The following is a 23,314-nucleotide window of genomic DNA, read 5'->3' as shown; positions in this document are numbered from 1 at the left end:
TATGCATCTTTTCAAAAACACATTATCGACTTTTTAAAGCTTTTCAGATGTATGTATATAAGTAGCCAGTTTAAACTTTAACCACTTCCTGTCCACCGTACATTTTTGAATGTCTTTGGATGGAAAGGGGGATCTATCGGTCATCGCTGCAGCAATGATCGAGATATTGTTTTTTTTTAGAGCTGGAGATTCCCTACAAATTAGAAGTAATCCTAGTGGCTAAGGAGCTGCTGGATTACTTTTACAGGTGGTGCCACCATCACCTTTGTTGGGCTCTTCCATGCGATCGAGAGCCTGGTAAGGATGCAACGAGCTGTCATCCAGTTCCTGGGACACAATGAGAGGTGTGAAGTCAGAAGCAGTGAGAATTTAGTCCCTTCCGGTTTCAGTTCTTTGTTTACCTGGGCGATCGAGCAACTTGGTATATTCAACCTGACCATTAACAGTTCAAATCTCGGCCGGTTCCTGCTGAACTGGCTGAGATTCGCACCATGTGTGGCCAGACTGAAGCAGCCGATCAGGCCAATCTGTGTCTTATCAGCTACATTGAACGCTAGAGGTGAGACCTGGGGTCTAGTGCAATGGTCATCAACCCTGTCCTCAGGGCTCACTAAGGGTCCTTTCACACGGGGCGGATCAGTTCTGATCCGCCCCGTGGATGTCCGTTTGCTCAGCGGGGATCACTCCGCCGATCCCCGCTGAGCAGGGAGATGACAGCTCCGTCTCTGCATACTGCGCAGGGACGGACCTGTCACAGCGCCGCTCTCCCCTATGGGAGATCGGATGATGACGGACCGCAGTGCCCGTCGTCACCCGATCCGATCCGCAGACGGATGGAAAAATAGCTTTTTCCTCCGTCACACTTTTTCGGATCGGAGCGGGTCGGATGTCAGCGGACATGTCACCGCTGACATCCGACGCTCCATAGAGCTCTATGGAGCACCCGTTCAGGTCCGCCTGAAAAACTGACAGGCGGGCCTGAACGGATCGTCAGTGTGAAAGGGGCCTAACAGGCCAGGTTTGCAAGATAACTGAAATACATCACAGGTGAAATCATTTGCTGCTCGGTGATTGCAGTATTCTAGCCTACATCTCCCCAAGGTAATACATAAAGCCTGGCCTATTAGTGGGCCCTGAGGACAGGGTTGATGATCACTGGTCTAGTGGACCCCAGATCTCTCCATAAAGAGGACCTGTCAAGGTCTGTTTACTTGGCAAAACATCATCTTTTATAATTTACCAAGCAATTTGGTATTCTATTGTGTGTTTGTGCATTGAAATTCATTAAAGTTTGTTTTTCCAAAAAAATTGCGTCTGAAAAACTGTTGTGCAAATATTGTATGGCATAAAAATACTCAACACCCACCGTTTTATTCTTCATGGCCTCTGCATAAAAAAATTATATTATGTTTCGGGCTTCCAAGTAGATTGCTAGCCCAAAAAATTTTGTTTTTTACATGTAGGAGAAAAATGTCAGAATTGACCAGGACTGGAAGCAGTTAAAGTAAATCTAAAATTGCGTGTTCACTTTTTTGAAACCATGTTTCTATGTATAGTTTGTACTGTATGTGTGTATATATTGTTGGACATTTTATTATGAAACCATGGCCATGAATATGGAGTTAATCCTTCCCTATTTTTTGCAGCTAAGCAGCCTCTACTCTTTTGGGAAGGCTTTTCACAAGATTTTGGATTGTGTGCCCATTCCCCCAAAAAATTTAATTTTTATAACAGCTTACCTGTAAAATCCTTTTCTTTGAAGTACATCAGGGGACACACAGTCATAGTCGTTACTATGTGGGTTATAGGCCACCTTCAGGTGATGGACACTGGCACGCCCTAAGACAAAAAGTACACTCCCTATATAACCCCTCCCACTGCTGGGAGTTCCTCAGTTTTGTAGCAAAGCAATACACGTGTATACCAAAGAAGGGAGGGACCTCTGTGTCCCGTGATGTACTTCAAAGAAAATGATTTTACAGGTAAGCTGTTATAAAAATCCTATTTCCTTATCGTACATCACGGGACACAGAGCCATAGCAGTTACTATGTGGGATGTCCCATAGCAATGCAGTACACTGCGCCCGAAGGCGATATCCTCATGACCTTTACATCTACCTGATAGAAGCTGGTAAATGTATGGACTGAAGACCAAGTTGCGGCCTTGCATATCTGAGCCATGGAGGCTTGGTGATTCACTGCCCAAGGAGCACTAGCAGTCCTGGTGCGCTTTAACATGAAAAGGAGGAATTTTCCTCTTTAAACCATAAGCTTGAACAATCGCTTGACGAATACATTTAAAAATAGTAGATTATGACGCTGCCTGTCCTCCTTTTAGGACCGTCTGGCAACACAAACAAAACATCTGTTTTATGAATCTGATCCATCACTTTCAAAGAGACCTTGACCTCTCTCACCACATCAAGAGAATGTAGCGACCTTTCTTTCACAGAACAAAGTTCTGGAAAAAATTAAGGCAGAACAATATCCTGGTTCAAATGAAAACCTGACGCTGCTTTCGGTAGGAAATTAGGATGAGGCCGCAAAACAACCTTATCCTAATGAATAATCAAATATGTCTCTTTACAAAAAAGAGCAGCCAACTCTGATACTCTTCTAGCAGACGATATGGCAACCAAGACAATTTATTTTCTTTGTCATGAGGACCAAGAGAATATCTTGTATTGGCTCAAAAGGCTGTTTTTGTAATGCCAACCAGACTAAATTCGAGTCCCAAGGATTCAGGGGTGACCCAACTGGAGCATTAATCCATGTTACCCCTTGAATAAAGTTACGAACCAGAGAGCGTGAAACAAGTGGTCGTTGTAAAAAAAAAAACACTGATAAGACCGACACCTGGCCCTTGATAGAACTCAAGGTCAGCTTCATTTCTAATCCTATCTGTAGGAATTCAAGGATCCTACCTATGAGATATTTCCTGGGGTGCCAACCCCTGGATTCACACAAGGAGACATATGCCTTCCAGACTCTATAATATGACTCTGGAGGCCGGCTACCTAGCATTAACCAAAGTAGAAACTACTGAAGCAGACAACCCACAGTCTTTCAGAATGTGGGTCTCAATAGCCAAACCCTTACATTTTAGCATTTGTAAGGTGAGATGGAATACTGGACCTTGCAAGATGGCAGCGGAGCAGGAGGGAACACATAGATCAGTGAAAACTGATCCCATGGAAAAAAAACAAGGCATCTGATCCAATGCCATCGGATCCCTTGTCCTTGACACAAAGTTGATGATTTTGTTGTTGAACCTGGATGCAAACAGATCCACGTCCGGGACTCCCCATTTTCGACATATTGACAGAAAGATGTCGGGGTGAATGTGAATGTCCCGGGAACAATTGTTGGCGACTCAAGTAGTCCGCTTGCCAATTCTCTATCCCTGAAATGAAAATTGCTGATAAGCAAGGAATGTTTTCTGCCCGAGAGAGAATGTGATTCACCTCTTTCTGGGCCGCACAACTTCTCGTGCCCCCTTGGTGATTGATATAGGCCACTGCTGTGGCATTGTCAGATTAGATCCTGACAGGATAATTCCATAATCTGGGTGTCCAGGCCTCTAGGGCCAGGTGTACTGCCCGAATCTCTAGAATATTGATGGGCAAGGTCATCTCTGATTTGGACCATTTCCCTTGGACAGACACTTCTTCCAGAACTGCTCTCCAGCCCAAATGGCTGGCATCTGTTGTTACCACCTACCAGGAAACTGGTAACCAGTTGAGGCTCTGATGCACTGTGGGGGATAAATGCATGTGGAAGTCCAGGTTAGACCTTCTTGTTCCAAGTTGACAGGATACTGCTTTGCAGTAGTCTTGAATGAAACTGTGCATAAGGAACGGCCTCGAAAGAAGCCACCATCTTCCGCAATAACTTCATGCAAAGTCGAATAGAAGGATTCTTCTTTGTTTTCACCAATTGAATCAGTTCCTTTATGGAACTGACCCTTTCCGGGGCCAAAAACAGCTTCTTCTGAACTTTATCTATGATCAGCCCCAAGTACTGCAATCTCCTTGAAGGATTTAAGGAGGATTTCTCTAGGTTGAGAATCCAACCTAGGCATTCCAGGTAGCCCACTGCGGCGACCAAACTCTGGTTTAAGTGGGCTACTGACTGATCTATCAAGAGTAGATCGTCTAAGTAGGCTAGTATCATCATACCTTGAGCCCTTAGCCTGGCTATAGGAGCCAGGACCTTTGTAAACACTTGAGGTGCAGTAGCTAGACCGAACAGCAGAGTTACAAACTGAAAATGAAGATTTTCAACCTTGAAGAGTAGAAAATTCTGGTGAGCGGGGAAAATCAGCACATGGAGATGAGCATCCTTGATGTTGACTGACGCCAGAAATTCTCCCCCTTGTAGGATAGACTCTACTGATTGGATTGACTCCATGCGAAAAGAACGGATATTCAAAAACCGGTTTCGATCTTTGAGATCTCAAATAGGTCTGAAATACCCGTTTGGTTTTGGAACTGTGAAAAGGTTTGAATAAAATCCTAATCCTTTCTTTTCCAAGGGGACCACCGATATCACTCTTTGAGATGAGAGACGATCCAAAGCTAGAAAGAGACGACTTTTTCACTGGATCTCTGGGAGCACTCAACCTGAGAAAACGAGGAGACGGGAACTCTAGTTTGTAACCTAAAGATATTGAGGCAGCCACCCATCTGTCTGGACATTGTTCCTGCCAGATCCTTGAAAACTGTAGAAGCCTTCCCCCCACTCAAGCGAGCGGGGGTGCCCCTTCATAAGGAGACTTTAGTATTTTGTTTTGTGGGTTTCCTCCCCCAGGTCCTCTTTTGACCTTGGGACTGACCCTGAGGTTTACCTCTTGCACTTGACTGAGAAGGCCATTGTGACTGCCCGGAGGCTGATGCCCCTGGCACTGGAGAAGAAGCACGCCTAAAAGGAAAATGCTTAAACTTCTTAACCGGAAAAGGGGTATTTTTCCCATTAGAGATTCTTTGGATATACTTATCCAGATTGTCTCCAAATAACCCTTCACCATGAAATGGGAAACTGGCCAAGAGCTTTGCATGGCGTTTCAGCTGACCGATTTTTAACCATAGGATGTACAAGCCCTAGCATGAGTCATAAGGCCTGGAAAATAGAATCTTTCATAGCGTCTACTGTAAAACACAACACTTCTGATATCCGGCCAAATCTTGGGCCTGCTGATCAGGAATAACTTTGAGTACCTCCATAAACTGGTCCTTTAAGGACTGAGATACTCCGATCGCTGCCAGCGCAGGCTGAACCTGTGAGCGAAATATAGTTTTTAAAAAAAAGGAATTCCAACTTCTTAACTGTTGGACCCTTTAGCATATGAGCATTGTCTACTGGACAAGTGAGGTTTTTGTTTACAGAGGACATAGCAACATCAATTGCTGGAATTCCCCATTTTCTTATAAAACTCTTCCTCCATAGGATAAAGTATTGAAAACTTTTTTGGAGGAATAAAACTGTTTATCTGGGTGCTCCCACTCAGAATACATAAGCTTTTTTAAACCATGAATGGATAGGAAAAGCATGAACCGATTGGGGAGGCTTTAGTGAACCCAAACCAGAAGTGGGCTTATCGACTGACTGCGCTGCTGGCAGTAAAAATGTGGAGCGGACCAAATCAGTGATGAGGTTCCTCGGCATGAGGGACCTGAGCAAAGGCACGGGAACTTGTTACGCTTAGTCCCACTCTGGGATGCGATTAAGCATCAATTTTTTGCTCCAAACTAAAATGGTTGAAGAAAAGACCGCCTTAGTAATATACACAAGGGCTGCTTGCCCCTCTTGAAGGCTCACTCTGACCAGCCATATTACTCAGGGGAGGATGCCATCTTTACTGAGATGGTTCTAGGCTTCCGAGTGACTATAGAAGTCTTTCTAGAGCCCCTTTTCAGGTGTTTTTACCCCCCTTCTGACTATAGCCCAATGCACAAAGCAGAGGTACTACCAGAAGAAATGCATTCACTTGCTTGAGCAATAGTCCAGCTCCATTGCTGCTATTAATGTCCAGCCTGATGCAGCAGTAAATGTGTCAAAAGGAATGCCTGTCTCACCAAACCTTTAATATGCCACCTTTTCTCTTGTGTCCCTCTGCAGCCCGCAACAGCAAAAATGGTGCTTTTTAAAACACTCCTTCCACAATGGGCGTTGGAGAACGCTAACGCCGCGCTAAGCCCCGCCCCTGACGCCTACTGCCCTTCCCCTCTTTTTTAAAAAAGAGCTCTTTCCCATGCGGGCTCCGATCCTATGGGATCCACAGGGAGGGAAGAAGGAATGGTGAATGAATGAATGAATGAAATACTTGTATAGCGCACAATGCGAACTGAATCGCATCTAGGCGCTGATGGTGAGGGGAGGTCTGGAAGCTGCCGAGTGGTGTGCCATTTTTTATTTTCAATTTCTTGTAGCGCTCCTTCCCTGAGAAGAGGGGAGGAAAAAACAGCAGAGGGGGGCGTCTGGTGGGGAAAGGGAACCCCCCCCAGACTTACCGGAGGTCTTGCCGCTGGCCGGAGGAAGAGACATTTGCTGCTTCCTGGACACAATGTGGGCTCTCTGAGAAGCATGAGACAGTAAGTGCTCCATACTGCCCCCAGTGGTGACACATAGGCATGACAACACTTACTATATTTAGAGACATTCATAAGAAATTTAAAAAATTTCTTAGAAAACTCCACTTATCTTTCCTAAACCAACAGACCCAATCTTCACCCTTCACGGTGGGTTCCGTTAAACCTTCAGAAGCTGGGGATCCTCGAGGAGACCCAGAATCCTGGACCTGTAATAGCACCACCGCCACTAAAAACGTTATGGCCTTAATACCAAAAAGTACTGCATCTGGGGTCCAGCTTTCTAAAGAGAAGCGTTACAGGCAAGACTTTATTTCTTCGGATACAAGGCCCGGACACCATTCAATTTGGCCAAAAAGACCCTTTGAATGGATCCGCCTGCATGGCTAACCCTAGCAAGGATTGCTCCAGTGGAGCTCAGCACAGCACATCTTCACTCGTGACCAACACCTTATACTGAGGTACTCCCAGCAGTTATATAGGGAGTGCACTTTTTGTCTTAGGGCGTGCCAGTGTCCATCACCTGAAGGTGGCCTATAACCCAAATAGTAACTACTATGGCTCTGTGTCCCGTGATGTACGATAAGAAAAAACTAATTGTGAGCTCATGTTTGATAAGAAAAATTGGCATTCTGAATCATTTCAAAGTTGTTCAGTAGAGTTGAGGTCAGGGCTCTGTCCAGACCGCTTGAGTTCATCCACACCAAACTGGTCAAACCATGTCTTTATGGAGCTGGCTTTGTACACAGGGGCACAGTCATCTTGGGACAGAAAAGGGCCTTCACCAAACTGTTACTGCAAGGTTGGAAGAGCAAAATTCTCTAAAATGTCTTTGCATGCTGTAGCCTTAACTGTACCCTTCACTGGAAACACCTGAACCCAACAACTGGTCGCAGTTTTTACATACCTTTTTATCATAGAGTAAGTCAGACAAACCTTTTGCTATACATACAGTACTCTGCAAACATTTTAGGCAGGTGCGAAAAAAAAAATGATGTAAATTTAGAAAGCTTTCAGAAATAGAAGTGTTAATAGTTTTTTTTTTATAATTTTTTTTTTATCAATTAACAAAATTGATATAAAAATAAAGTAAGTGAACAGAAGAGAAATCCAAAGCAAATCAACATTTGGTGTGCTAAACCTTTGCCTCCAAACTAGCATCAATTCTTCTAGGTACACTTACACACAGTTTTTGTAGGAACTCGGCAAGTAGGTTGTTCCTAATATCTTGGAGAACTAAGCGCAGATCTTCTTTGGATGTAGGCTGCCTCAAATCCTTCTGTCTCTTCATGTAATCCCAGACAGATTAAATGATGTTGCGATCAGGGCTCCGTGGGGCCAAAACATCACTTCCAGGACTCCATGTTCTTTATGCTGAAAATACTGTAGTTCTTAATGGTTTGGCTGTATGTTTGGGGTCATTGTCCTGTTGCAGAATAAATTTGTAGCCAATCACACACCTCCCTGATGGTATGGCATGGTGGATAAGTGCCTATATTTCTCAGCATTGAGGAACACCATTGATCCTGACCAAATATTCAAATCCATTTGCAGAAATACAACCCCATCTTGCAAGGAACCTCCACCATTCTTCACTGTTGCCTGCAGACACTCATTATTGTACCGCTCTCCAGACCTTCACCAACAAACTGCCTCCTGCTACAGCCAAAAATTACAAGTTTTTAACTCATCAGTCCACAGCACCTGCTGCCATTTTTCTGCACCCCAGGTCTTATGTTTTCATGCAAAGTTGAGTCGCTTAGAATTGTTTCAACGTCAGAGGTATGGCTTTTTGGCTGAATTTCTTCCATGAAGACAACTTTTGGCTAGATTTCTCCATACAGTAGATGGGTGTACCTGGGGTCCACTGGTTTCCACTAGTTCTGAGCTGATGGCACTGCTGGACATCATCTGATGTGGAAGGGAAGTAGGCATAATGTGTCTCTCATCTGCTGCATTAAGTTTCCTTGGCCAACCACTGTGTCTACGTTCCTCAACATTGCCCATTTCTTCAAAAGAGCTTGAACAGCACATCTTGTAACCCTGCTCTGCTTTGAAATGTTTTCCTTGCAGAGACCTTGGTGATGCAGTATAAATAGCTTATGTTTGTTGCTGTGCTCAGTCTTGCCATGGTGTATGACCTGAGACATGAAACTGTCTTCTACAACTTCACCTTAGTAGCAGAGTTTGGCTGTTCCTCACTCAGGATTAAGCCTCCTACACAGCTATTTCTGTTTCAGTTAATGACTGTGTTTCAGCTTACATATGAAATGAATGGTCATTAGCACCAGCGTGGTATAATTGGTTAATCATACAAAATCTCTGACTTTGCAAGTGTTACAATTGATGCTGGTTTGAAGCCAAAGGGTAGTCGCACCAAATATTGATTTGATTTATATTTTTATTCTGTACGTTCACTTTGCATTTTGGAAATTCATAAAAATAAACAAAATCTATATTTTTGAAAGCATTCTTTAATTCTTTACAGCATTTCTTCACACCTGCCCAAAACTTGTGCACAGTTCTGTATATAGCCCAAAACTTGTGCACAGTTCTGTATATAGCCCAAAACGTGTGCACAGTTCTGTATATAGCCCAAAACTTGTGCACAGTTCTGTATATAGCAAACTAGTCACTAGTGGCAGAATTTAGATATTGAAAATGTAAGTGATGAAATCAATCAAAATTCACTCTTCTAAAGTCAGACCGGCAGAACATAAATTGACTGGTTGCAGTGGGTCACCACAGCTAATAATTAGCACTTTGCTCCATGCAGTCTTTAATTAATACGTTTGAAAATGTTTGAAAAAAAAAAATGGTTGAAAATGCACTATAGTGTCCTTATATTCTATTTATAGATTCAATGAGGCTTGCAAGTAGTAAGCAGTCATCCGTATTCTAGGTATGGGAACTATTACATATATATTTGTTACTTTACTATATTTATGGTTATGTATATTGTCTCCCTCCCGCATACATTTTTTTTTATTTATTTTTTACGATTTTAGATTTACTTCTTTTATAAAAAATAAATATAGTTTTAAAAAGCAGCCTGAAAAATGCAAAATCATTTTCCTTACCACTTCTTCCTGCACTGAATGGAATCTCGGTGCACTTACAGAGCTACACCCACCGGTAAAATCTTACAACACTTGTCTCCGATGCACGCTGTGGTTCCACCTGCCAGCCACTAAGCACCTAGGGTTTCCCCACAGCTCTGAAGTGACTTAGCTGTGTAGCGACCAGCAGGAAGAAGCACAGTCCTCAGCAAGGGACCATGCTTCCGCCATGACCGCAAGCGGCACATCCTGAGGATTCTACCGGCAGGCATAGCTCTACAAGAGGACGATGATTTCATCCACCATTGGCGGAACTGACACACATTTGTATTGTGACTTTAAAGGCTGCCTTTTTTTGCCAAAACATTGCATTTTTGTTATTTTATTATTTCTTTTAATTTTTTTTTTTTTAATAAGTAAATCTGTTTTTAATGGAAGCTCTTACCTTGATGTCCTAATACTTACACCTACCTATGTTTTCCAGGAAGACGAAACCGAAACGACGGAGGTACAACCACTGCAAGAACTTGAGACCGATACCGCATGAATCTTTACCGATTGAAAAGAAAAGACCCTGCAACGTTTGTTAAGAAAGATATGTTTTGTACGAAATCATTCCAGTTTATACTATAAAAAAAGGCTGCTGTTACAGGGAAAAAAAAATATTTTTCACCTTATTTTCCATAATCTGCCATGCTTTCCAAAATCCCTTTAAGATTCTGATCAATTCGCAAAGGGCCTCCAGCCATTCTTCATATTAGAGGTCACAGGCCTTGCTGCCTCTGACGCAGACATTCTACAAGCTCAACATTCTAGGTTCAGATCCCATTGCCGATGGCCAATAGATATTTCAGTCAAAATCGGTAACATTTCAATGCAAGCAATTAAATCCAGAAGATATCTCTATTGTGTGAAGCCCATATGACTGGAGGCAATAACCGACTGCCCTAAAAATGATACATGATGCCAAAATATGTCAGTATTATTTAACAACCATTTCAGTAGGGAATGTGTGCTGTGTCTACTGGATCATTGACGTGTTTGTGACTGTCCTCAAAAATGGTTAGATTGTCCTACAATGCAACTGCTTCAGTAACTGCCAATTATACATGCTCAGTGGTAGACACATGACATTTTACTATACTAGACAACTGAAAGAGGGGTCAGGGAAGTGTGATCATGTGGCCTTCTTCATCTCCAGTTCCAACAGGGAAATTGGGGGCCCCTAGTAATGGTTGCAACAGCTGTGAACTCTGGTCTTGGAAACTTGTTACTGGAATAGGCCCGAGGCATATTTCACCCAGTAGCTGGTATGCTACAACTGCATCTACTAAAAAGTAAAATATCCCTATTGGTAAACTGACTCTTTAAAGTGTATGTATAGTCCAAACTATTTTTTTTGTTTATTGGTATGCAGTATCTGAGACGCCGCTCACCTGACCGGTGTACAGTGTTATAGGGGAACAGCTCGAGAAGTGGGGACTTAAATTATACCTCCAGGAGTGGTAATGTAAACTCAAACAATAGCATCTCCATTATTATATTATATCCATTAAAACATATTAAAATCAATTATACAGGTTAACCGTCCATAATTTCCTGTGTGCATGGTCTTGGGGAAAAAAAACTGTCAAGGTCTACGCATTTTGCGGGGAACCGCGCTTCATCAGGACCTGAAATTTCAGCATAAATGAGCTGTAACAATATGTACAAGTTGTAGATATATAATTGTATACATCAGGGCTCGACAAACCCCATCAACATTGCGACCAGAAATTTCCACCTTGCACCGCCTGGGCTTCCATCAGAATGCTGCACACCCCCCATCCCCCCTGCTATGTATCCCTGGCTCTGTTTGCCCATATGCAGGCCTTGGACTGGCATAGTGGTTGCTGCTGGGTAGAGAATCAGGGGGGGTCGGGTGGATGCACTTACACTCTCCTCCCCTTCTAGTTGTTTTGACTCGGAAGTGATGTCATTGCATTAAATTCAGTGGCGCACAGGGGAGACATGCAAGGTCCCAGATACTGCATATTAGCACAGCATTGACTTATTTGGACAACCGACACCCCCACACCCGAGAGTGTCGTCCTGCTTGTAGCGGCGCCACAAGCTTTTTCAGGTCTCTGTTTTGGATCAAGTGTTGAAGGGTCATTTTTATTGCTAAAGAGTGTAAAGAGAACCATAGCTACAGTGTGTAAATCCTATCAATTTTTATTTTGCACAATAGATCAGAAGAGAAAACAACACATTTCTGGGGCTAGACACTCCCCCTTCATCAAGGCTTAGATCAGGGATCTCAAACAGGCGGCCCTCCAGCTGTTGTAAAACTACAAGTCCCATGAAGCTTTGCTAGGCTGACAGAAGCATGACTCTCACAGGCAGAGGCATGATGGGACTTGTAGTTTCGCAACAGCTGGAGGGCCACCAGTTTGAGACCCCTAGCTTAGATGTTGATACTAAATATGAATAATACTGAATGAATTGTAAAACAAAATATAAAATAATGTTCATGCAGTTCACAATTTTGCTGGCTGTACCCATCCAAAATGTTAGTGGTTGTAAAGTCACACACAAAAACAATAAAAAAATGGCTCCGCTGCAGGTATATTCCATAATGTGCTAGTATACACCTCATATTAGCAGAGAATGGAGTTACCTGTCAAACACAGTCCTCCAGCTCTGCAGTGTCACTGCTCCAGCAGGTCTCAGTGGCTTCCGTCTTCACATGGCCTTCCTTCTGGGTTCGCACTCTCCAGCATCTTGAATGGCTGGGCCCACGATGGCGTCACTGCCATGCATGTGCCCGGGAGTGACTTCACTATGGCACACAGAGCCATAAACGTGGCTTGAGCTGCACATATGTGACTCAGACTACATGCCTGCTGACAGGCCGGGGGGAGGCATTTATAACAAAATAAATCACTAGGGTCTCTTCTGTTAGGCAGGGTTTTTATATCTGTGATTCTTTCACTATTAGACTTTACAACTGCTTTAACCCCTTAACTTCGACATCTCCCGGCCCTTTAGGAGGTTTCTGATCATGTGACCGTCGTGATTGGCTGTCATAGCGGTCACATGATTGTAAAGCTCCCGATTGCAAGTAGAGATCGGGAGCTTTCCCTTATTCACTGTGGTGGGAGAGTACTCTCGGCACAGCTCTTTTTACATTCTGGTACGCATATATGCAGACTCTCAAGCCCATCTGCCAAGAGGCCGCATACACCGATCAGCCATAATATTATGACCACCCACCCACCTAATATTGAGTATTTGCTAAAACAGCCCTGACCCGTTGAGCCATGGACACCAAAGTAACATCCACATGAATGGCAAGACCCAAGGTTTCCCAGCAGAACATTGCCCAAAGCATCACACTGCCTCTGCCAACTTGCCTTCTTATGCCACACCCTGGTGCTATCTCTTCCCCAGGTTAGTGATGCACACGTGCCCGGCCATCCACACAATGTAAGAGAAAACTTGATTCATTGGACCAGGCCACCTTCTTCCATTGCTCTATAGTCCAGTTCTGATGTTCATGTGACCATTGTAGAAGCTTTTGACTGTAGTCATGGGTCACAATGGGCCTTACAGCCCCATACACAACAAACTGATGCCCATTTTATTTTTATTTTTTTCTGCTTTCACCACATCAACTTTATGGTCAACATGTTCACTTATCTAATATATTCCACCAATTTTAAGATGCCATTGTAACGAGATATTCCCTTTACCTGTCAGTGGTCATAATGTTATAGCTGATCGCTGTGTATATACACATACCACCGGCTAGAAGAAGTTAAGTTTTCACAAGAACAGAGGAAAATCTTACAATGGGGGACACTTGTTCAGGTAGAAACTTCCTATTGGATCTTCAGGACAAGAAGTGAAGGAAATCTCCCTGATGGCCCGTCCCCACTATCCAGAAAGAAAAAAATGAAATGTTTTAGCTTTATTGGGTATAAAAAGTTTGCATTATTTGATTGCAAAAATGCTTTCAAGATTGATACTTTCCAGTATGACATAACTGGAAGTTGTATTTTAGTGAATTGTACTCCCGGTATTGAGTAACTGCTGCCAACTAGTGCCACCTGAGATAACATAAATTTTCTATTCCTAGAGTGCCCTACAGAGGATGCTGGGTCTTGTAGTGTCTCACTTAGAATATATTTTGTTGGTGAAGCAAATGTTCCTGTGGTCTCTTTTTTTTTTTCCTTGATCCCTTCTCACATATCTGACTTGAATTCACTGAATATGTAGATTACTAACAAATAAAGCAGATGTATGGTAAAACAAACACCCATGATGATGATGATTTTATTTTGTCTGCATTGTATCATTTATAGTTAATGAAACAACCTACAAACCATTTTTTTTTCTGCAGTAATGTGGTATGTTGGCTTTTTTTAACAGTTGTTCTCAAACGTGGAATTTTAATTACCAAAAAATAAATATTAGGGCTCGTTCACACCATAACACTCATTCTTTGTCATGCGCATGTTTGTATGTTGATGTAAAGTGAATGTGCCCTTGATACGTGTTGACTAGGCCTCCATCACATTCAAAATGTAACTTCTGCTATTTAAATACTAGATCGTGCACCCACCAAGTATATTTACATAGCGGTGCACTGTAGCAAAGGTGGGACTTTGCATGGGTTGTACCTTTTTATTTTTCACATGTTTTTTTTTTTTTTTTTTTATTAAATATACAAATTGTTGACTTTTTCAATATAGTTGCATAGGCAAACATTCAGTCTGCATTTAAACAGTGCTTACTATAAAGGAGAAGAAACATTTGCCTTTTCAATCATTTAGCCTACAAAAATATCACTAGATATGTAATGGTGTACTATGGAAAAGGTACATGCTTTGTAGCAAAAGCTGGTAATGTAGCAAAAATTACTTCTTGTAGGCTTTGTGCCCAGCAGTCTCTGAATTTTTATATACTTCTCCATGCAAAATTATTTTAGTTGCAAGCAGATTCATAAATAGAACCTTCAGGACAGGAAGAAACTATGAACGGGCCCTTCCCTCCAAGCGCAGTGATGGAACACCAGGGCCGGTGCTACCTTTGCGACCCTGGTAGTTCCGCTACTGGTGTCAGTATTTTTTAATTTTTTTATTACATTTTTACAATATTTTTAATTATTTAAAAAAAATTTTAGGAACTCCAATTTTAATGGGCTTTGGTGAAATATGAGGGGTGTAAACAGACCTCTGATGTCTTACCTTTGAGACCAAGAAGATTGAGGACACAGCCTTCAATCTCCATCTCTGCAGCCTTAGCTGCACAAAATGAATGGACAGGAATAGCTCTGTACAGAGCTTCCCGTTCGTTCACAAGCTATGCTTTAATTATGAATTGACACAGTGATCCATACCGATCGCTCCTGACTATTTTTTTCAGACAAGGAAGGGGCCAGAAAATGACACATTTACCAACCCCTTCCCCGCTTTCCATTCTGACAGCATCCCCCGCAGCAGCCGGTGGGAGAGGGCAGGAGCCTTACAGAGCTGCGAAGGATAAAGGGGGCCAGGAGAGAGAAGAGCCCAGGGGCAGCAGAAGGAAGCTGAATAGGAGAGGCGGCAGCATATAGAGTAACCAATCTCCTCCATTTTCCTCCTGCATCCGCTGAATTCCTGCAGGAAGGGGAGAAGCAGGCATTCAGTGGCTACAGGAGGAAAATGGAGGAAATCGGTTCTTCTATTTGTCGCCGCTGCTCCTATCCAGGTTTAAATGGGATGCCACACGGGCTATGGGATTCAAAGCCGGGCTTTGACTAAAGGTAGTCCCATAACTCTTTATTTCTTATTTTTTGGGCCATTCCTTGGTGAATTTGTTAATGTGCTTTGGATCATTGAGTTGAAAGACTCATTTCTGGTTCATCGTTGGTGTTTTTACATATGGGCATTCTCATCAAGCACATTTTGATATGATGCAGAACATATAGTTTACTTATTTATTTTTTATTCATTACAAGTACTTATGTAGCGCCATCAATTTACACAGCGCTTTACATACAGTACTTCTACTGTACATTCACATCAGTCCTTGTCCTCAAGGAGCTTACAGTCTAAGTTCCCTAACTCGCATACATACACATACTAGGGCCAATTTAGATTGGAACCAAAAAGACAGCACAAAGGCTAAGTGGTTAGCACTTCCGCCTACCAGTGCTAAGATCATCCGTTCAAATCCCAGCCACAACATGACCTGCCTATAGTTTGCATGGGTTTCCTCTGGGCACTCCTGCTTCTTCTCACACTCCAAAGACATGCTGGTAGGTTAATTGATGACTGAAGCAACAAAACAGCCCCAAGCCATAACATTTCCAACACCATGCTTCACAGTTATTAGGAGGTTCTGCTGAACCATTGGTTTTAATTTACAGTAAACATGTCTACTATTACTGTGACCAACAATTCCATCATCATCCTTCAGCACATTGTTCCAGAATGCCTGATGTTTGCCTACGTGTTCAATGGCAAACTGTAATCTTGCTATGTTCTTTTTTGGGCCTCAAAGGCTTTTTCTTAACACCCCTCCCTTGCGTTCTGAACAGGTGCAATCTCTTTCTGATTGCAGATGCAGGCAATTTGACTCCAGAACACCTTGCGATAAGATTTTGGAGTTATTGGAGACTTTTTTTTTTTTGCATCAAACTAAAATTTGCTGGCCAAGCCAATTCTGGATAAGTTATCGTGGTTTTGAAATGTACACCAGTTGTAGATTATTTCCCTAACAGTGGAATGATTAATTTCACATCATTTGGCGATCTTTTTTAATGTCTTTACCAGACTCTTAAGCCCTGTACACATGGGCCAAATGTCAGGAGACATCGGCCGGTTCAATAGTAACCGGCCAACGTTCGGCCAGAGTATATGTCAGCTGGTCCAACAATAGCCGGATGTTTGGCTGACTTCTGTCGGACAAGCATGCTGGAAAACCAGCAGCTGACCGACTCCCGATTAACACTTCTCAGCCAATGGCTGAGAGCGCTGACCGGAGTGTTCTGGCGGGTGTCCCCCTGTCAGAACACAAGAGCTTAGCGGGGGAAATTGCTGTACTAATGTTGGATCGTTAGTACAGCGGCTCTGACTGGAGCCGTCAGGTTATTTTTTTGTCCAACCCAGCAGGTTGTGTGTACGAGGCTTTAGGCATCCATAATTTTCTGAGGGCCTTAAGGAGCTCTATTGATCTTACAATGATGACATCACACACATCGATCACAAATAGTTCCACCTGCGTAGCTCCCAATATGGAATACTCCATTCTAATTTCATGAATCTTAAGTGGTGGTAATTGTAGGGGTTTTCTATATGACAATTTCTGCATTTTGATTATTTAGATCAATGAAATGAATACACCGGGTCTATTTTATGTGTCATTTGTTCAAGTATATGATCTTTATCTGTGAGCACTGTTTGAATCAAAATGTTATGTTTGCCCTTTTAAATATGTTGAAAAAAGTCATAAATTTCCCTGAGGTACACTTACTTCTTTTCATGACTGTATATATGCATTGAGGGGCCATTAGGAATTAATGGCAAAGCACATATGTTGCAGTAACACACAATCAAATACATTGTATTGTGAATGAGCCCTTTGTGCCGCAAAGTCTTTTATTTCTAATCTATCCATAATGCCCCCTGCTGTTTGCAATGGTGACTCAGTAGGTGGGGATGTCAGCTGCAGAGAGACCATTGCTCTGAAACAATGCAAAGCTGTCTTTATCTGCACAATTTTACTTGACATGGCTTCCCTCTTCAGGCAGGCGAGGCTTTATCAACAGAATGGCAATAAACACTTAGGCCCCTTTCACACAGGGCATTTGGACAGACTCCGCTTGCTCAGTGGGGAGATCACTCCTTTGATCCTCGCTGAGCAGGCGCATTACAGGTCCGAATCTGCTCACTGTGCAGAGACGGACCTATCAGAGTCCGACTCTCCTCTATGGGGAGATCAGATGAAAACGTACCGCCTGTCCATTTTCATCTGATCCGATCCTCCATATGAGTGGAAAATAAGACCACCATCCTTCTGGATTTGGCGGACCTGAATGGATAGCGTCCGATGTCAGCAGACAGGTCACCGCCAACGTCCACCGCTCCATAGGGCTGAATGGAGGGTCCGGACAGGCCCATCTTAAAAACGGACAGGTGGACCTGATCGGACAGCCCGTGTGAAAAGGGCCTTTGGGGTTGATTTACTGAAACTGGAGAGTGCAGAATCTGGTGCCGCTCTGCATAGAAACCAATCAGCTTCCAGTTGTTGTTTTTTTCCCTCAAAGCTTAATTGAACAACCTGAAGCTGATTGGCTACCATGCACAACTGCACCAGATTTTGCACTCTCCAGTTTTAGTAAATCAAACCCAAAGTCTGTTTTCACACGGGCTGTCGGATCATGTCCACCTGTCCGTTTTTCAGGTGGACCTGATTGGACCCTCCATTCAGCCCTTAGCCCAGGTTCACACTGCTGCGGGTTAGATTTCAAACTGGCAATGCAGCCTGACTTTGGGGGGAGGGGGTGATTTGACAGACATCTGTGCGGGTTCATGCACAGATGTCTATTCAAATTATTATAGTAGTATTATACCCAATTTATATAATGCCAACAGTTTACGCAGTGCTTTACAACGTAGAGGGGGGACAACGCAATTACAGTACAGTTCAATACAGGAGGGCCCGGCTCATAGAGCTTACATTCTAAAGGGAGGGGGTGGTGGCACAACAAGTAATGGATGCAGGGAATGACTTGATGGGGGTGGCATCAAAAGTAGCGCAGGAACAACTTTTGGGAATCGGTGCGGCGCTGCAAAGTCGGCACTGCCCCGATTTGGACAGTGCCATTGCCGGCAATAGCCACCAAATTGGCATGTTATTTGACATGTCAAATGGCGTGCCAAATCAGCCTAATGTGAACGTGGGCTTAGGGTTATATTTATAAATAAGTTAATGTGACTTTCACTGTTGGGGAATCACTCATTCTCATTTAAAAACACATGCACCTAAAAGATTCTCTGCTTCAATAGTACGTCCTTTTATTATTTCATATTCATAAAACTTTCATACCCGGGTTTTAATTTTTCTTGGTCGTCTTTAGGCTCCTTTTACGCTGAGGCAGTATTCAGGTGTTTTAGTGCTAGAAATGTAATGCACCTGAAAACTGTCCCCCATGCTGCCCGAATGTAAAAGCCCGAGTGCTTTCACACTGGGGCAGTGCGATTGCGGGGCATTAGAAAAAGTCGGGCGGCGCCAGTGTGAAAGTAGCCTTAAAGTGGAACTAAAGCTGCAGATGCAGATATGATATAGAGAGGATTGAGAGAAGGTATGTAGGTTTATTTAATGGAAAAGTCATTTCAGGGGGGATTTACTAAAACTGGAGCACTGTGCATGATAGCCAATCATCTAACTTCAGCTTGTTCAATTAAGCTTTGACAAAATAACCTGGAAGCTGATTGGCCACCATGCACAGCTGCACCAGACTGTGCACTCTCCAGTTTTAGTAAATCCTCCTGCATGTTTCGTCTGTTATAAACGACCTGCCTGCTACTACGATTTTTTAAATTTTACTTCAGTTCCACTTTAATAAAGAATTTTGCATTCCTATCATAGTGTTGCCATCAGCCTTTTTAATAGGGCATAGATAATTTTACAGGAACCAATAGTCACTGATCAGTAGACAACTCTTAATGGACAAGTTGTATATAACTGGTAGGTACAGATTACTACACTGTGCCCTCCTTGTTTGCTGCCTTGTTGAATAAAGGCGAATATGTCTTTGTACCTTAGCATGGTTTTGTATGGTGATGACATTTTGTGTCTTTTATGCATGCTGTTTTATTTTTTATGTACATGTAATAAATGTTTCTTTTTTATGAACTCGTGGATTTTCCGTTGCAAATGTTGCATATTTTCAACCATTCTATTCAAGGAAAATAAATAAAAGCAATTTTTTTTTTTGCTGTACTTTTTGTTATTTATTTTTGCCAGTAATTGCAGAATACCTATTTCATAAAAACTAGCAAAAGTGTGCCTGTTTGATAAATTAGATAAAATTTAGCATTGGACAGTACATGGATCTTCTAACCAACAGTGACCGTAAAGTTTGCTGATAAAAATATATAGTCATGGTTGGTCAGAGCCGCCAATAAAGTAGTACATTTGGTCCTGTATCTGGTCCCATCTGTTCAATTTGGGGGCCTGGACACCTGACAAGCACTATGACATGTGTACTGCCGAAAAATGTGTTCATTTCCATTTCATTTGTTTATTTTATTTTATTTTTTTATTTTTTTCCAAAGGTTTTTATTGGTTTTCAAAATACATCATACAGAAGAATAATAACATATATATATATATATATATATATATATATATATAGAACAGGCAATCCATGTTGAGCAAGAATAATACAAACAAATTGGATATGGTTATACAGTAGATGTAGAATGGAACCTTAGGTCTAAGTAAACAGTTAACAAGATGTAAAAATCTATGGAAGAGATTCCAAATGCAGATAAAATCAGATCGTTTGATTGTGTAGGTGTAGAGTTGTACTATGATCAACAGGTCTAAAGTTGGATTGCCCGACCGCGACAACAAAGAACGTGTCGAGGTAAGGAAAGATCGAGAAGGAGGTAAGGGGGGAGATGCGTATCCTTGTAGGGAGAAGGGTGGGGAGAGGGAACTATGTAAAAGAGAGACGGGATAAAGAACGAGTGAGAGAGGGCAGAGAGAGGGGAGGTTGTGTCTTTAGGTAAAAGAATCAGACAGGGGTTCAGGAGATCTGCTACTCGCCGTCTACGAACTAACACCCTTTTAGGGTGGACGGTTGAGGTGTCGTGTGGTAGGAAACCCAGGGGGTACTCGGTGCTAATTACGGGTATCTAAATATGCGAAGGTTAGTCAGGAGGGATTTTGAATCGGGTCGTGAAAGTCAGCAGTAGTCCGAAAGTGGATCCAAGGTGCCCATTTGGAGCTAAACTTCGTCGGAGTGTCAGCATGAATGTGGATCAGTTCTTCTATGTTTGCTATCTTATCAACTCTACGAAGCCATTCTGCAATGGAAGGGATGGTAGGAGACTTCCAATAGATTGGGATGCATTGCTTTGCTGCACTGATTAAGTGGAGTGTGAGAGATTTTCGGTAAGGCGTGCTAGAGTGGGCATCGTGATGTAGCGAGAGAAGGGTATTGTCGAGCTCGTAATTTTTTCAATTTTCCTATGTATTATCTGCCAGAAAGGATGTATGGCTGAGCAAAGCCACCACAAGTGTAGGAGGGTGCCACCCGGATTGTGACATCTCCAGCATGTATCCGGAGTCTTTGCATCCCAGGAGTGGATCAGAGCAGGAGTACGGTACCAGCGGCATTGTAGTTTATATCCATTTTCCTGCGTTGATACGTTCAGCGAACCTTTATGAATATGTAGAAAGATACGTTCCCATTCTTCCTGTGAAAAGGAAGATTCCAGGTCTTTCTCCCAAGCCTTGCAAGCCAACGAAGTGCCAGGATTGTAATTTTGAAATAGAAGTGAATGAGTCGAAGAAACGAGGTGAGTCAGGGGGGTCTGTGAGGTGCAGAGTTTCTCGAAGGGAGTCAGGGATCTAGTGCCGTCACTTTGTTTATTTGTGAATTGCAGGTAATGTCTAATTTGTTGGTAGGTCCACATGGGGATTGGGGGCATTTGTAAGTTTTCTGCGATTTGTTGTGCCGTGAGCAGTCTTCCTTTGTTGTAAAAGGAGTTAATGAGAATCGGATCGTTAGTCCAATGTTTAACAAGGAAGGATTCGTGCATGCCTGGCGGGAAGAGTGGGTTCTGTTTCAGTGGAGTCATTGGTCCAGGATTAGATGAAATTTCCTTTTGAGCGCATATAGTAGAGAAGCATTGTAAAGTTGGGGCTATTAATGGATGGGATTTAGTCGAAGCGAACATGTGTGAGCGCTGTACCCATGGAAGATGTCGAAGAGGGGAGTCCACGAACGAAGCTTCTAGAGCAATCCAATCTTTGTAAGGTGAGTGGATGTTCCAGTCAATTATCCTCGTCATATGAGTGGCTTTGTAGTAGTTAGCGATGTCAGGGAGACCTATGCCACCTTTGGCTTTGGGTAGGGAAAGTTGGTGATAGCTAATTCTGGGTCTGTGCGTATTCCACAAGTAATTCGTACACGCTCGTTTGTACGATTTAAAAAAAAGCTATGGGGAGTTTAATCGGGACGGCTTGTAAAAGATACAGGATGCGAGGGAGGATGTTCATTTTGAGAATAGCAGCCCTACCGAACCACGAAAAGATTGGTTTGTTCCATAGTTTTAAGTCCAACAATATCTTATGTAGGATGGGTAGGTAGTTTTTAGCGTACAGGTCGTCTAAATTTTTTGGGAGTTGTATGCCCAGATAGGTAATAGTCTCATTTGTCCATTGAAATGGGAAGTTAAGTTTACATTGTTCGGCCAATTCATGGGGTAGAGAGATATTGAGGGCATAGGATTTACTAAAGTTAATTTTTAGGTTGGACAAGGTATTAAATGAGCCAAATGCTTTTAAAAGGGATGGAATCGTTATAAGGGGATTGGTGAGAAATAGTAAGATGTCGTCAGCGTACGCTGCGATTTTGTATTCTTTTGTTTTAGATTTAATTCCAGTGATATCTGGGTTACATCTTGAGCTATTTAAGAAAGGTTCCAAGGTGAGAATATATAGAATAGGGGACAGGGGACACCCCTGTCTGGTCCCGTTTCGTATGGAGAAGGCATTCGATAAGGTATTATTCACTCTGATTTTCGCTTTCGGGTTAATGTATAGGGCATCAATAAAGCGGAGAAAGCGAGGTCCTAATCCGATGGTTTTCAAAACACAGTGCATGTAATCCCATGCTACCCTATCGAATGCCTTCTCCGCGTCAAGGGAAAGGAAAAAACCTTTTTGTCCAGAGGTTTTGATTAAGTGATGCAAGTTAATGGCTTTAATCGTATTGTCCCGGGCCTCACGGCCAGGGACGAATCCGACTTGGTCACAAGAGATCAGTTTAGGGATAAGAGGAAGAATTCTGTTAGCAAGAATTTTAGAGAAAAGTTTCAAATCAACATTAAGTAGTGAGATAGGTCTATAATTTTCAGCTTTGGTTGGATCTTTGTCACCCTTCGGAATTACCACTATATGGGCTTCTAGCATATCCTGATGAAGGGGGGTAGTGTCTGAAATGGAGTTGAAGGCTCTACAGAAGGGATCTAAGAGAACGTCTGAAAAGGTTTTGTAATAAACCGCGGGCAGTCCATCTGGGCCTGGGCTCTTTCCAGTTTTGGTCTGCTTAAGGGCGGTCTTCCATTCTAAAGGGGTAATCGGGTCCTCTAGAGAGGATATGATGTCTGGGTTTTGAATTTTGGGACAGAATTGGTGTAAAAATCCCTCCATCGTTCGTTGTCTGTGAAGTTTAGCTAAGGGGGGTACATCAGAGTTTTTAAGATTGTATAAATTAGAGTAGAAGCATTCGAATTCTTTGGCTATCTCTTCGTTCGATGTGAGTTTTTTACCCGTGGAAGTATGTAATGAATGTACAATCGTCTTCGACCGTTTGGCTTTCAAGGCTTGGGCTAGAAGATGACCACTTTTATTGCCGAACTGGTAAAAGAGTTTCTGAGAGAGCATATATTTTTTCCGGATAGA

At 42.7% G+C, this 23,314-nt stretch overlaps 1 protein-coding gene across 5 annotated transcripts in view; it reads left to right on the top strand.

The window, feature by feature from the left end:
* PHF14 (PHD finger protein 14) overlaps positions 1-19,618 on the top strand; it is a 421,390-nt gene extending 401,772 nt beyond the window's left edge. For 4 of the 5 annotated variants that reach the window (XM_077490721.1, XM_077490723.1, XM_077490720.1 and 1 more), the window contains one exon: positions 10,131-19,618. In XM_077490721.1, coding sequence (XP_077346847.1) covers positions 10,131-10,193 — 63 coding nt within the window. In that variant the 3' untranslated portion in view covers positions 10,194-19,618. Of the gene's footprint in view, positions 1-9,445; positions 9,490-10,130 lie in introns of all 5 variants that reach the window. The other variant, XM_077490722.1, reaches the window with a different exon arrangement.
* The last annotated feature ends 3,696 nt before the right edge of the window (positions 19,619-23,314 follow it).

This window comes from Lithobates pipiens, unplaced genomic scaffold, assembly GCF_037356315.1.
Source record: "Lithobates pipiens isolate NorthernLeopardFrog02 unplaced genomic scaffold, aLitPip1_a1.2 Scaffold_19, whole genome shotgun sequence".
NCBI lineage: Eukaryota > Metazoa > Chordata > Amphibia > Anura > Ranidae > Lithobates > Lithobates pipiens.
Note: the sequence above shows the minus strand (reverse complement) of the source record. Positions and strands in the feature narration are given on the sequence as shown.